Source organism: Chinchilla lanigera, unplaced genomic scaffold, assembly GCF_000276665.1.
Source record: "Chinchilla lanigera isolate Chin_1 unplaced genomic scaffold, ChiLan1.0 scaffold00062, whole genome shotgun sequence".
Taxonomy (NCBI): Eukaryota; Metazoa; Chordata; class Mammalia; order Rodentia; family Chinchillidae; genus Chinchilla; species Chinchilla lanigera.
The window spans coordinates 2,733,187-2,750,285 of NW_004955463.1; the positions used below are offsets into that span (position 1 = coordinate 2,733,187).

A 17,099-nucleotide genomic window follows, 5' to 3' on the forward strand; every position below is an offset into this window, starting at 1 on the left:
TTTTTTCATTCTGTCCTTCCCTCCTTCTTTCCCTCTTCTTCCTCTCTCTCCCTTTCTTCTTCTGCTTCTCCTTTTCTCCCCTTCTCTCTGCTCCCTTCCTTCCCCTCCCCTCTCCTTTCTCCTCCCTCTCCCTCTTCCTCCAGATGACACGAGAACAATATATTTTAGCAACACAGCAGAACCACCTGCCAAGAACTGAAAATGCACAGCTGTACCCAGTGGGAATTTATGGATGGCGAAAGAGGTGCTTATACTTCTTTGTCCTTCTGCTGTTGGTTACCATGATAGTTAACTTAGCCATGACAATATGGATATTGAAAGTTATGAATTTCACTGTGGTAAGTACCACCATGATTTTACATCTATTACTTTAGTTCAAAGACAATCCAACCCTACTATTTTTATTATTTTATTTGAAAGTTATTCATCTTAAACTTTACAAGTATGTGTCTTGAAATTTCAAGAATAATTATATTTTAAGACTGCATTCAATATGCCTAGTGATGACACACTTATGACATTTCTTTCTATCATTTAAGAATGGAAAATTTAGATCATGACATACCAGCACATTGAGTCATTAGAAACTGAGAAGTTATTTAACTAATAAGTACATATTATAGCATACTATGAGAAACTGAGAAACAAATAATTTAAGAGATATTTTACCATGATGTTATAAAACATAGTTGTTACTAAATTGTTCCATGTAGAGTTTATACCTCTATATTCCTCTGTATTTGCTTTCTATGTAACATACTATGTGATGGAATCTAAATCCTGGAATTTCTCCTGGGCTGTTTAAGCCTCATAAATGCCACCCGGTGGCAACCACCTTCTTTCAGAACACATACTTGGTAAACAGAAAACAAACTGCAAATGAAGTCAATTTTATGAAAATTAACAAATTCATAGCAATGATTTTTTGATTAAGTAATGAATTTGACTTCAGTTTATTGAATGTTTTCAATGAACCTATGAGGACAGCTTACCTGGAAAGATTCTTGGCTTTGACGCAAACTACTTTAGCTCCTTTGGTATTTTCTGCTAAGTCCTTATATTTTGCTACTATACTTTTTAACAATTGTGCTTTTCCTTAGAGATCTCTGGTATGCTCACAGATGAGCAGGTATTTCACACTTTCTGACCACACTGTTATTATTCTTTATTACTCTCTGAATCCTCAGGCATGAGAGGAAAGGAGGTTCTTTAACTTCACTGATATTCCTATACTGGGTTTTCTCTTTCACCCTTTCTGAGTATTGATCTAGTAGGAACAGTTCCCTTCTGATTTTGCCAATACCTGATTCTAACTTGAAACAGAATTGCAAAAGGGAAAATGAGCTCAGCATCTTACCATAGTGAAGCTACCACACATATTTCCTCCAGAAGGAGTTTGTGGGGGCAAGGGCCTAACCTACCAGACAGAAAACACTTAATGATGCAAATCATGATAAATACCATGTGCTCATGGAAAAAAATGAGCTGAAGAATGATTATATTTTTTCTCACTATAGTGAAAATTTTGAAGGGCAATTCTACAAAATACAAAGAAAGGTGGACAGGAGCCAATATGTCCACAAAATTAGAAAAAAAATAGTAATAATTATTTCCTAGAGATAGATACACGTTCATAGCCCTGAACTGAGACAGCTGAGCTTGTGATTGACTAGAGACACAGGGCAGGGCTAGTAAAAAAATCATTGCTTGTGAAATATTTTGACCATGCGTCTGGACCAGTCCTTTGTCTCACATTTGGCTCCATTTTTTCTCTCATTTGGGAATATTTTAGTACAAATATCATTAATTTTCTCTCTAGTGAGCCTGTTAATCCAAGTTCTGCTCCCCTACCCGTGACTAGCTGAATTAGTGATTCACTTCAGTAAAACTCTCATTTGCTGAAAGCAAGTTTTTCAATCTTATTTTACTTCAATAAAAGGTAACTTTTTAAAAAGAAATAGACTTCTCTGGATCTTAAAATTTCATAAAGTGTATTTCCTCTATCAATAGCTTTAGAGAGATGGTGCCAGCTTTCTCACTCCACAAAGGTTTAATTCTATCCAGGGACCACAACCCTGGAATTTTCAGGTTCCTTCCATGTGAATTGATGGGGTATGTTTAATTTAATTAGGAAATTCTACTAACCACATAATTATTCCCTTCATACCTCACACTCAGAGCACCTTGCCCCATGCTGGTTCCAAGACCATCTAAACTATTCATGGGAAGCAATTGAAAACCATACCTATGTCTTCTGGATTCCTATAGGTCTCAGGGTTCCTAGGCAGGCGCTGTGCCACTGCGCTAAATCCCCAGCCCCTGGAGCTGTCTAAATTGAAGCCCAGCTGGCTAACATGCAAATAACAGCATAGTTTCAGTGATGTCCAAAAGGGGTTCTTCCATAGGAAACTTAGTAGAAGATTGTTCTCTCCCTCTCTCTCTCTCTCTCTCTCTCTCTCTCTCTCTCTCTCTCTCTCTCTCTCTCTCTTTTAAAAAAAAAATCACAATTTTGAAGCTGGGTATGGTAGCACACACATGCAACCCCTGCTGTAGGGAAGCTGAGGCAGAGGATGGCTGTAAGTTCAAGGGCTGCCTGGGCTATACAATGAGACTGTGACTCAAAATAAAATCAAATTTTGCTTTTTTATAATCAAGTGAATGCTGTCCTTCCTTCAACCATGCAAGCTGTTGGCATATAGATGAAGTTATAGACAGATGAAGCTCTAATGATTGTATCAAGATAGTGGTTGTAAAGTGGCATTCTATCCCAATGAATTTATTCATAATTTTTCAGAGAAACTCAGAATTATTTAAATAGATGCAGATTATTGCAGTGTTGAACACTGCAAATTAAGTTGTATATTCTTGAGAAGTGCTAAGTAATTTGTAATTCTCTTACATTGGAGAGGCTACAAAAAATCGATTTTATGGTTTTACTAGCACATTAAATTTGTATCTATCTACACAGTGAATACCAAGAACTAGTTACCATACATTTTTTAACAAGAAGCAGAAATAATGTGTACATTTTTGAGGAATATTATTGATTTACACAAAATGTATAGGACTTTTATTATAACTGTTACCATCTAATGCATTGAAATATGTGGCTGTTAACATCTTTTATTTGAGAGAACTGGGCATGTTACTGTTATCAAAATATTGTACTCTGAGCACAGCAAGGATAGCTGCCAACATATTTTATGTGGTGCTTGGAGCCCTTCATTATGAATATAATTGTACACGATCTGTGTGGTTGATATGACCTTATTAACTTCTGTTTCTCATTTTGTGGAAAATAAAATCATTCTACTTATTGAGATACCTATCACAGAGTACCATGAAGAAGGAAATGAGTTTATACTACAGGGTGAAAGACACAACATAGATATAAACAATAATTTCCTGACTATGTGAGTTGATAAATGAAGGAATGAGTTGAAGAAGGAGACTTTGGAATTTCATTTTACCTTGATCAGTATAACCCAATTACACGGTATTTGTTGCTGCTGCTGTTTTGTTGATTTGGTACAATATCTTTATGTTTCAGTATAAATGGACTAGCCTTGCATTTTATTAGACTTTGTACTGAGGCAAAATTCAATCCTAGGTTTAATTCTCATAAGAAGTACATTACCTCTACATTTGAAAATTGAAAATTGATATAGTTATGAAGTTTTTATTTCAATCTTGTGTCAAAGCCAAAATTGCTAACATTCATCTATGTCAAAATACTATTAGATATGTTCACTAGCTAGAAAAAGAAAGAGAACATAAGCAAAATTACGAATGTTGCACCTTAGAATTCAAGAATTACCCAAATATGGGCAATGACTGAAACATTTATGTGAAAAAGTTGTGTGGCTATTCTTAGTGGATTATATGATTAGTTAGATCAAGGAGAGCTGAAAAAAATTCCAAAAAGCATTGAATATCACAATTATTTAGATAGGAAAGGAATTGAGGATCATTTAATCCAACCATTCATGTATTACAAGAAGATATTTTCTAGTATTTCCTACACTTAATCACTCATACTTAAACTCTCATCTCAATGCAGACAAATCATCCCATTAAATCATGGCATAGTTTCATCATTATTAAATACCTTACTAAATATTTTGTTGTAGCCTCCTTGTATATAACTGTAAACATGCTATTCTACATTCCCTGTAGCAATATGATATGAATTTGTTGAATAATTTGTCAAGATTTCTGTGTGTTCTCACACACACACACACACACACACACACACACACATTGCTATAAACATGTGAATCTTTGACCAAAGTTTGTAGATTTGTTATTTATATAGCTACAGAACACAGAATTATTTCTATTTTTTATGATAGTTTTTCTCTTGATATACTTTTCTAAAATTCAGAGTACACATATTACCATAGTCACTTGTTTTCCTGTTTACCTTAAAGCTAATTGTTTTTAAAGTTACTATTTTTACAAAATGTGAAATTGTACACATTTTACAAGTCTTAAATTCTATGCTTTTTCTAATCACTACTAAATGAAGTACCACATATGCTTATGTTATTCTTGAGACCAACATTTTAATTGTCATTATTAACCCATTATCAATATACATAACTGGCTAAAGTACATTTGCAATAAGTTGTCATTAGCTAATGTGTCTTTCAAAAAGTTGTTACTCTCATGATTTTTTCCATTAAAGTCTATCTTGAACGATTTCTTTAAATAACACTTCTATCTTTACACATCTAGCCATTTCATATTAGAAAATTACACTCTCATTCCAAATGCATATTTTTCTTAACTAGCATCTATATAGATAAACATATATTATGCTTAAATGAAAAATAAACACAGGCTTCATTTTTTAAAAAAATTTACTTCTTGCTCTATAGACTCTTCAACCAAGTTTATATTTATAGGATCCTGGTCATCATTTATTTCTCTTCCCCCACATGGAAGGCATCATTCTTGACTTTATTTCTGATTCTGTCTTCCCAAATTAGAAGACAGTGTCTGCCAGATAATATGCTCTTCAGAAGAATTTGTGGGATAAATATCAATCCTTGACTTGCACTGACGTCTGTATAATTTTTCATTGCACTGTGATTCATGCCCTTCTAAAGGCTGCCTTTATCTTGGCATAACTGAGACAGGAACCAGTGAGCTCCTTTACTTGCTGTCTAAGGCCTTGTAACACAGACAGAGCTGCCTTGCTTTACATAGTGGGATTTATTATCTTCTCCAATGAAAAATCAGTTTTGTATTTATAATATCAAATAGGATAACCCTGGGCAGCCTCTTTGCCTAACACCTCACATAATGCAGGAGACAGGGCCATACCTAATTTTCCATACAGAAAATCGCCATTATGAACACCTTAAATAATTTTCAATATGTTCCTTGCTTTTATATAATTTCATGTGTGTGCATATACTTCAAACATTTTTATTGCCTTTAGCTTAGCAATATTTGTATAAGGATTATCCCTTATATTGCTACAAATTTCATGGAGTAGGCATCTCATTGACCCATCATTATTTTCATGTTTGGTTATTTTGTCTGTTTTCTTCATTTTTTTTATTAATTTGCTGTCACAAGTTTCATTGAGCACACTTGTATATCAACATTGATAATCATAGTGGCATAAATGCAAACTTCTTTAGGTTCTGCATTTTGGAATGTAAGTGTAGGAATCTTGACATTTAATGTTAGTTTTTTAGCAAAATAATTAAATCAGTTTATACCACTAATAACTTCTAAGGGCTTCTTGTTTGGCTTTACCAATTTAACACATTAGTATCAGTCTCAAAATTTCCTTAAGTTTTGGAATTGCTAAAATCACTTCTAAATAATCAACAATTGTTAATAGGAAAGAGTAGACTCTGGCCAAAAAGCTTTATGTCCTTATCCTGGCTATTAAAATTTTATGTATACTACCTATGATATGTTATTTAAATTGTGTTTCTGTGGAATGGATGTAATAGTATCATCCTCTAAATTATATTGCTTTAGAAATAAAATGAATTGGAAGAATGGAACTTATTCGTAAGTGTCATGCATGTATTAACAGCTGTCCAAGAGTCTGCTATTATTATTACTTTTACTTATTTTCAGCTCTTCTGTCTTCACAGATACTCCATTGACCATGTAAATTAACTTGATTCTTTGCATTGAGATTAATAACGAAACAATCCTGAACACTTTAACAATCTCAATGGGTGTTTATTAATTAGTTAGTAAATAAATGAAGGAGTTTACCTTGTGGATACTGTTATCTTCTTAAAATGTAAGTTCATACATTTTGGAGCCAGATAGCCGGATGTGTAGTCTGGCTCTAGGCCCTGCTGCTGAGCAGGGCCGGTTTGTGTTGGGTACCTAACCTCTGCAGCTCCAGTTCCTTCATCTGTAAAACGCTGATGATAGTTTTCACCTCTTATGTACCTCAGAAGTATTAAATAAGTGAAGCATACTAAACACTCTTAAAATAGATTCAGATATTAAACATTCAATTGTTGCCCACTACAATAATGATGATTAATATGCCCTTGCACTGTTACCTGTTATTAAATGAAGTTATTTCATACGACAAATTTTGTGAAAGAAAAATTTTTATTTCCTGAGGATGCTGAGGAATAATAAGAGTCCCTTAGAAATTCCTAATGTAGTGCTCAGGTATAAAACAGCATAACTATGTAAAACATCTAAGAGGAGCAGGCCATTCTTTCAAACACCGTCATTACTTTGGTGACACTAAGCTGTTTATTTTGAAAGCCAGAATTATCAGCAAGCAACTTTCTGACCTGTCTGAGTCAGTGATCTAATTTCTGTTCTGAATCCTCTTGAAAACTCAAATACTTAAAAGTTGTGTGTATACTAGAGTGTGCTTTCTGCTCTTGACCCTAAATATTCTGAGTTTCCTTGGTGATCAGAGCATTAAATTGTTATATGATTGAGATATTGTTCTATGAATTATTTTATAACTTCCTGAATAATAACCCTTAGGCTGTAATGCTTTAATTGTGGGAGCAAAGCTTAAGGCACTAGCAGCCCATTAGTTAGCAGGTAGTTTGTTCAACAAGATTATGTTTTATAGAGCAGACCTTATTAAATTTTACAGTATATAAAGTAAATACTGTATCCCCTTGGCGGATGCAAAACACAAATTTTGGGAAGTTAAATTTCCCAAGGTCACACTGATAGAGGGAAGGTCACACAAAGAGGGAAGTATGGGTGGCAATTTCAAAGTTCAACCTCTCTCACCTCATTTCATTGTGTATTATTTAAATCAAATTGAAATCAATTATTTCAAAATTCTTGTTAGTATACTTTCTGCATATTGCAGTTCATTCACAAAAACAAATATATAAATACAATGTTATTGCTTTTTATTTGTGTTTCGTACTTTGGCAAAATGTACCTCTATACCGTCAACCACTATTGTTTGAACTTTTAGTTTCATTAGTACTTGATCCCAGTACATAATGGTTATATTCATTGTAAGATATTGTTAATTGTATATAACATATCTTACTTGTTTTACTGTCCCGTTCTACTCTCTCGTCCATCTTTTGATCTCTTTCTCATCTTTAACAGATTCATTTCCCTGTTAAGAATGTATAATTAATGAGCAATTAATATGGTGAAAACTGCTTTGTAGGTTCCAAGCATGGCTACACTTCTGAACTTGGCAGCATGGGCATTAGGTTTATTTTCTAGACTCGACAATGACACGTATCTTAATATAATTATAAAAGTAAGAATTCCAAATGTTTCTTTCATCCCTGTGGTTCAGCCCATTCCTCACACACTTTAACTATATTTTTCTGAGAAGTATCTAACTGGCCATTTAAAGAGACCACTCTGCAGGAAATCTAGGTGATACATTCATCCACCTTTCTGAGTTGCCATTTCCATCTTTCCAGTTTATTCCTTGGTTCATGCTCCATGCCACGCACCCTGGAGCTGAGGTAAGCATCTCATTTGGAGAAGATTCCACGGCTCTGCGGTGAGTTTGGCAGCAGGCAAAGACACTGCCCTTCAGTGTGGTGTGTGGGATTTATTGCAGAGCTTATGATAGTGGATGATACAGTTAATGTTGCAAGACCGCTTCCATTATAACCCTCTGTTTGCATTTCCTCATAAACTTCAGACAAATTGTCCCTCTCCATTGCAGTCATTCATGATTAGTTTTAGCCTGGCAGTACATTTTCTTTCCTTGACTTTATAAAGAAAAATCTAGTCATTTATATCCAAGTTCAAAGAACAACTGAGTTGTAGTTAATTTTATAGACATTATCTATAAGTATTGCAGCATAACATAAATCACAAGGTATACATACACTGGGCAAAATAGTGTTCCTTAGAATGCCAGATAATACAGAAAGAGAACACTAAGGATTAACAAAATTACTCATTGAGTAAAAATTATAGAAAGTACAGACCTCTTAATTCTTGTGTTTAATACACTGTGCAGCACAGTTGAGCAGCAAAGGCTGGCTCAGTGACCTGTCATTACATAAGAGGAGATAGGAATCCAGAACATTAAAATCATTGGCCCATGCAGATGGGCTCACAAGTAAAACTTTACAATAGGGTAAATCACACTGAACTTAATTAAACACATGTGTGTCTCCATTTATACAATTATTCCCACAAATTATGCCATATAATATGCCTTAAACACTTTGACAAAATAGTCAAAATATTTGACTGCTACATAGGATTTGGAGAGGTGATTTTAAATTTCAATTTGAAATGAATAATTGATTTAAGAATTAAGAATTATTATCTGTTTGGTAAAAAAATAAGTGAGCATTTCCTTTTAACAAGCATAATGGTAGTGTTGTTATATTTGTTGTCTCCAAGTTAAGAGACCATTGTAATAGACATGGTTTACATTGGATAAGAGTCCACATGATTTTGTTATTTTAAATAATGGCGTCACAGCTTTACATTGTTATTTTGCAAACTCACCCTCAGATCAAATATCAGTATGATTAATGATAAGTAAAGTTAGTCTAGAATTTTCTGTCAGTAATCATAGTATTTTTAAATATTTCCAGAAAATAAGCATTCAAATCCCCTGGCATGTGATTGCACTGTAGTAGAGTCTATATCTGTATGATGGCTGAAGCTTGGGTAGAGAGAGCCACTTTGCTCCTCTGAGCACTAGTGAGGGCCCATGACAATCTCCAAGAGAGTTTAACTGGGGCTTAACTTGATTTTGTAATTCTGCCAGTAAATGGCATCACTTGAAAAATATATATCCATTTTCTTTCAATTCCCATACTTTGCTGTCCAAAATTTTGAATTTTTCTTGACATGTGATAAGCTTCTGTTAGCTCTGACATCCACTTTATTCTTTCTTGACTTAAACTGAAAAACACTGAGCATTTGCTAAACTCCTTCACATAAGCTGATCAGGTTACTTCACTAGTTTTATTCAGTGAAGTATAAAAGTCTACATATGTATGTGACCTACATAGGCATCGTGAATGTACATATTCCTATAGAAGTATTTAGTTTAAATGTGCACCAGCTTCCTCAAACATTTTTATAAAGTATTTGTTTCTATTATTACATGCATTTCAATCCAACTGATAAAAATTGCAATTTATGAGTGACATAAAATTTTTCAATTAAACTATATTTTTCATATGCTTGTTCATGACTGTGGACTTAAAAGAAATATTGACACTTTGTTTCTCAAAAAGCTTTGCTATCAAGTACTGAGCTGCAGCAAGTACAATATCCACCATTACATAGAATAGCATTTAGGAATGTGTTTAAAATTGTGAATATTATGTTCTTCAAAGAAATGAAAATAGTGTTTAAATAAAGAGAAAAATGAATCAATATGCATGAAAGACTGAGATTCATATATTTTGACTTAGCACCCATGAGTTGCATATTTTTATCATGATTCTCAAAAAAAGTTTGCTTAATCTCACATGATAAGCAATTTTACTAAGTTCACATTCGAGTCCCTGTTTAATACATTAGATAAAAATTGTCCTGCCCAGTTAGACATTATTCTCCTTTAATATTTTTCGCAAGTCAGTCTAGCAAAATGACAGTTTTCTGGTCAGAAATAGTCTACTATTCCACGATGATTTTTTTGTACACCAAGGATTTGTAAATTTACATATGTATCTGCGTACACTTTTATGAGGATAAGAAATGGAACACTTTCTACTGGGAATTGTACTCAGGGTCTTCACACAGAGTTAAATTTCCAGCCCTTCATTACTTTTCTTTTTATTTTGAGACTGAGTCTTAATAATTTGCCCAACTGTGCTTAAACTTTCAACCTTTGTGCCTTAACCTGCTAGAGTACTGGTATTATAGGTATATGTGACCATACCAAGCGTCTATTTAATGTTTGAGTGCGTAAAGTTATATTTCATTATGATCATTGCTGTTAATGTTAATTCCCTTTTTGTTGCTACATTCCCCTTCATAATCATTATTATTTTTTTACTATTAATAGCATTCATTTATAATGAAGGTACAAAATCATGGTATTTTTATAACTTTTGTTGCCCTTGGTAGATGTAAAATATGCCTTATAAAGAAATGTTTTAACCCTGGAAGAAACTGTACAAGTGATGTTCATCTTTTGTATACTGACTACCACATAATTTAGGTAGGTACAATGTATTAATTACCTATTGGTACAATTATAAAAACCTCAGCTCCTAATGGCTTAAATCAATGAACGTTCAAGTAGCTCAGGAATGAGACTGGACAATTTCTCTAGGCTCAGATAATGTTGGTCCGGCTTCTTCCTGAATCTCCTGTCACCTTTCTGACTATGCTGGTGCTGCCTCCTTTAGTGGCTTCATTCACATATTTGGCTGTCATTTTGCAACTGGGTGGATTGGTTGGATCACATGTTTCTTATCCTCCAGAACACTGGCCATTTTTAAAATGATTAAAATAGAAGACAAACTGTGATGGGGAATCGGGAAATAACGAAAGAGAAAAAAAGGAAAAATATATGTAGATGCAAGACAGTTAAGACTGTTATACAGCTAGTTTCTCTTCGTTCATTAAAAAGAAAGGTTTGTCTTGGAGCTGGGGATTTAGCTCAGTGGCAAAGCGCCTGCCTGGCAAGCGCAAGGTCATGAGTTTGGTTCCTGGTACCGGAGGGGGGAAAAAAAAAAAAGAAACTTTTGTCTTAATGTTGTACAGACAATATATCCTGCCTATGTCTTGTACTCTGAATAACTACTAGGAAGACAACAGTACACAATCTATCAACAATTGTAACTGAGCTCATAATCTGTTTTGAAACTCAGTTTCATTGTTATGCTTATCTTTTTTCTCTCTCTCTCTGTAAAATAAAAATAAATGTCTAATGAAAGTATGGAATATGGAAAGCATCTAGAGATTAGAACCAAAACTGGTCTACCACAACTTCTGGGCATTGTATGGTTAGAGGACATCCACAAGTACAGTTAAAATTCATGAGTGGAGAGACACCACTTCATTAGTATCTTAGGAATGCAAATCATAGCAAATTAAGTAATCTTTTCAGAAAGCTTTAAAGATTTATTTTTACAGCAGCTTTAGTTCCATAGCTACATTGTATGTCACATACAAAGTGTTTCCTGGAATCAACATCTAAGCTAGAGTGAAACATTTGTTAATCCATAAAAGTGGATGTGTCATTATTACCCCAAATACTCAGTTTACATTAGGAATGAGTATTGGTATTGTATATCTACAGCTTTTGATAAATGCATAAAGACATGTATGCATCATATTAATATCCAACATTAGTCTCACTGCCCTAAAAATGCTGTACTCAGCCTGTTCATTTTTGCTTGCCCTTGTCCCCTGGAAATTAGTGATTGTTTTATGGTCTCCATAGCTTACCCCTTTCCAGATTGGGATATAACTGGAATTGCATAGTATGTACCCCTTTCAAGTTAGTTTCCATAGATGAACATGTATTTATTGTTCTTCCCTGACTTTTCACAGGTTGATAACTCATTTCTTTTAAGCACTAATACTCCAGTTTGCACATACCACAGTATCTTTTCACTTAATAAAGATCACCTTGGTTGCTCTAAGATTCCATATTTGTTAATAAAACTAGTACAAATGTCCATGCATAAGATTTATTTGGAAAATAAGTTTTAAATTCTTTTGGATAAATACCAAGAGCACAATTTCTGGATTGCATGGTGAGAAAACATTCAGTTATTTAGGAAATTACCAGGTCTTTTTTCCAAAATTGGTATTCTATTTCCATCCTGAGAGACATAAATAAGAATTTCTGTTGCTGTCCATTTATAGCAGAATTTGGTGTAATTAATATTGTATTTTTTATTATTTTTATTATTTTTAATTTTTTATTCAATCTTGCATTCTTACATCTACTAATCTGAGCAAATTCATTGAATATTACAATATGGAATACAATAATCATTGTTAATTCTTATCATCTTGTTTTGAAATTCTGTATCACTTTTATTATTTTTGTATTGTTTTGTTTTTGTCTTGGTTGTTGCTATTTTATTTTCTTTTCATTTTAAAATATAAAAAATCGGGGCTGGGGATTTAGCTCAGCGGCAAAGCGCCTGCCTGGCAAGCGCAAGGTCATGAGTTCGGTTCCTGGTACCGGAGAAAAACCAAAAAAAAAAAAAAACCAAAAAAAAATAAATAAATAAAATATAAAAAATAAAATATTTTAACTAGAATTTTCAAATTGTTAAATATTTTTCTTTCTTGCTCAAATATTTTCATAAAATAATTCATATGATGCTATATCTGCTGTAAGAATATGTGTGTGTATAGTACATACATATATAACATATTAAGGTATGATCTGCAATATACTTTATAAACACTTGATAGTCTACCACCAAAAGTACTTTTCTGAAAGCTTCATTAAAAGTAATGCAAGTGTTTAAAGCTTGTGTAGATATATGTGATAGTTATGTTTTTCTTTTCCTTTTGAAGAATAATTTGACAATTTTATGATTTTTTAGAGTTTCTGAAAGGTTTTTAAGGGCATTGATAACATCAGATACTTACCCTAAAGAAGTAATCAGAAATGTGGAGAAAATAGCTTTGTCCAAAGAGATACATATCATGTTTATATAGGCAGTATATAGTTCCAAATATGGAATAAATAAATATAATGTATTTGTATGTATAATATTAATCATTAAAAGTTAATTTATACAAATTTATATTTTTCAGATTAATTTTTAGTACAGCATTAAATGATAAAATCCATATTTATTATATGTTTTAAAATGTACCTCAGGTCTCTAAAAAAAATTTCATAGAAAAGCATATTAAATAAAAATGTGAAATACTATGTGTTAATAATCCCTCACCAGGGGCTGGGGATTTAGCTCAGCGGGAAAGGGCCTGCCTGGCAAGCGCAAGGTCATGAGTTCGGTTCCCAGTACCGGAGAAAAACCAAAAAAAAAAGAAAAAAAAAAAATCCCTCACCAGCTTTCCTAAAAGCTTTTTATTTCCAGTTTTCTTCTTGTGCATTTATGAATAACCTTTATTCTATGAGCATATATATTGCAGTCAGTTATGTATTTAAAAAGTACAAACCAAAAATGTTTTTAGAAGTCTATGTCAATTTCACTTTGTTATATTCAATATAAAATGGCCTTGACTGTTTTCTGTAATTAAAATATTAAAATCCCCTATAGGTGAAAAGCTAAATATATTATAAATTATATAAATTAGTAACAAATACAGTACTTAAAATGATTACTGGGGCAACTATAAAATCAAATTATGCTATTAGTTTGGTTTTGCTTAAATTTCAAAGTAACTTCATTTTCAAAGCTGGCAAAAACTAAAGATCAAATGGGACTCCCAAATCTGCCAAGATGTGGTCAGTCTATATTTTCAAAATAGTCTTCATCTTGGAAGAGCAAACTACTTTGATGCTTATTTTTGAAAAATATTAAGTAGGTAAAAATATTTACTGATCTGAATAAACATATGAAAACATTACCTATAGTTACAAATCATCCCTGATTATGTTTTCCTGGTAGTACAAGAAGGAAATGACCTTCTTTGTCCAGGTCTCATTCCATCAATCTATCTATCTATCTATCTATCTATCTATCTATCTATCTATCTATCATCTATCTCTCAATCATCTCTATCTGTCTATCTATCTATCTGTCTATCTATCTATCTATCTATCTATCTATCTATCTCTCAATCATCTCTGTGTCTATCTATCTATCTGTCATATATTTCTCAATTATCTCTATCTATCATCTATCTTTCAATCATCTCTATCTATCTATCTATCTATCTATCTATCATCTATCTATCTATCTATGCATAATTTTTTTTTTGTTTTTTTGTTTTGGTTTTTCTCCGTACTGGGAACCGAACTCACGACCTTGCGCTTGCCAGGCAGGTGCTTTGCCCCTGAGCTAAATCCCCAGCCCCTATCTATGCATAATTTAAAAGAAGGCTTTGCTTTCTTGGTTATTACCATCATTTGTGTAACATGACTGCATAATTTTATTATGAATAGTGTTATTTTCGCTTAAATATGAAATAAACCTATAAACCTCAAAATAGCCAAATTCACATAATTCAACTATAATCACTGTATCGACTATCTCCTTCATTTAAGCTTTTGATGTACTTTTTAAAATCAAGATTGATGGAATTCTATTCATATTTTACGTAAAAAGATGACTTCCTAGCCCAACTAAAGAAAATATTTGTAGTCAACCTTACATTTCCATAGGTTTCATCTCCAAGGTTTGAACAAAACACAAACAGAAAATATTAAAGAATAGTGTCCAACTGTCCTGAACATATAGGAAATAATTTTCATGTCATTATTCTATAAGCAATACATTATAACAGTATTTTCATAGCATTTACAAATTAAGTACCGAGTAACCCAGAACTGATTTATAGCATAGGAGGATGTATACAGATTATTTACAAAAACTATATGATTTCATATATAGAACATGAATGTCCTCAGGTTTGGGGGTCTAATGTTGTAGGGGGTTTCTGAAATTAGTTCCTAAAGGTACAAAAGGATATTTGCAGATTTAGTTCTTCCCAATGTCAACTTTCAAGTAACAGTATTTTTCATGCTGAAAAACAAATCCAAATTGTCTTATGTTAGGAAAACATAATACAAGATAAAGACCATTAATAATCATTTTTACCTTAACTTCCAAATGTTAATAATGATAGTCGTTTTATTAAAAACTGTGGATAAATGTCTTTTCTAGGAATCATTTGCCAATCGATCTGCAAGGTTTCCTAAGTCGATTTCCCAAGTTCATGAATAATGCCTTACTCTTTTGGCCTATGCTTTCTGTGAACCCTCAAATAGAGAAGCACCGAGATGGAAGGCAGACAAGAGAATGTTCAGGCATTACAAATTTCGCCAATATAAAAATGAACCAAAACCAAATTCTTACACTCAAAAAAAAACTCTGATCTTCGCTTTTGAGAAAATCCAATATAGACTATCTTGTTTATTCACATTTACAGTAAAATAATAAATGTCCCTTCGTGCATTCGCTAAATTATAAGTAATTAGTCACTCAAGGATCATGAATGTTGCTCACATTAATTCAATGCAGCTATTTGAATTACTCCTTGGAGACTCAGAAGAATATAAATTTGCTTGTTAAAGGTATTATATTCTACATATATTATAGTGAGTGACTGTAGAGGTATCTGGTATGTTATCTGAACAAGATTATTATTAAAAAGTTAGGCTTACACTTGCTATGACTCCCTATATTTAATATTGTCCCCAAATGTCTTGTGCTTCACTTTAATTCAAATTTTTGTAGTATAAATTCATATATGTGGCCGTCCTTTTTGAGTTATGATATGCCATACCAATAAGGCCTGATTTTTCAAGTGCTATGTCTGTGAAAGGAATTAATTTTTGCCACAGATTAGTTTCATTTTTCCCATATATCTTATCTCTGGATATAAACATGGTTTTTCTATTCCTAGGGGTGGGATGAAAACAAAAATATTTCCAGCAAAGAAATTTTCTACCCAAAGCAAAAGATTCTCTTATTTTAGAGGCAACTTTATCATCTAACTGGGAGAATTCATTCAGCATACTGATTTCTTATATAATTGAACATTCTCAGTAAAAACATATGATTTGTTAGGATAACTAACAGTAATTTATACTTAGATATAGATTAGATATCATACTTTGCTTGATAAAATTTTATAAACCTTTTGCTTTACAACACTTTTATTTTACAAAAAGATTCTTTTACATGGGTATGTTATCAATCTAAAATCTGCTGACTCTTTACATCATTTTTTCAGGCTATTCACAATAATATTAAAAAGCATTAGCTTGTAGAATGCTGGTCCCAGCACTGATATTTTGGTGTTTTTGATAGCAAACCTGTAATTACAGATGATTCATCCTTAAATTGCAGCACAATTTTGATGCCCTCTTGACAGCATCCTACTAGTGTGTGCTCACAGACACTTTCACATACATAAAGAATCAAGGAAAAATCAGTTTAATGTACTTTATTAAATACTTAAATGATCAAGGCCAGCCTCGTATATTTCAGATGAGTTCAGGTGTGTTCAGGTTGGTATGTCTGTAGACCAGCCTCATATATTTCAAAGAATACTCTGAGTATAAATTGAGAAATTCTACATACAATTAGTCATTTCAACAATTAGGTCCTCAACGGACTTTTGTTCTGATTCGATTTTTCAAATAAAATATATGGCAACTAATTAGCCAGTTTGTACTTGTGAAAGAGGAAGGAAAACAGTATTTATGATGTGTATATTCTAAACACTTTGTGCCATATGTGTCCATTTAGTTGCTTTTTATTTTTTTACATTTTTTCCTATATGTGCAGAACATGAGAAAAATAGGCCATGGTAAAAACAAGTTTTTTTAATCATCTATTTAATGTATAACTTTCCCCTTACAAACTAATATAGGAAGGGTGGTGATATAGCTTAGTGGCATAAGTGCCTGCCTGGCGAGTGCAGGGTCCTGAGTTTGCGTCCCAGTATAAAAAAAAAAAAAAAAAAAAAGAAAAAGAAAAAAAATATAGGAAAAAATCCCCTGGTACATTCAATTTGTG

At 32.7% G+C, this 17,099-nt stretch overlaps 1 protein-coding gene across 1 annotated transcript in view; it reads left to right on the top strand.

Moving 5' to 3' along the window:
* Sgcz (sarcoglycan, zeta) overlaps window positions 1-17,099 on the top strand; it is a 1,013,519-nt gene that overhangs the window by 619,072 nt on the left and 377,348 nt on the right. Inside the window, exon 2 of the mRNA XM_005398345.2 lies at window positions 144-338. Within this exon, the coding sequence (XP_005398402.2) occupies window positions 144-338 (195 nt within the window). The remainder of the gene's footprint in view (window positions 1-143; window positions 339-17,099) is intronic.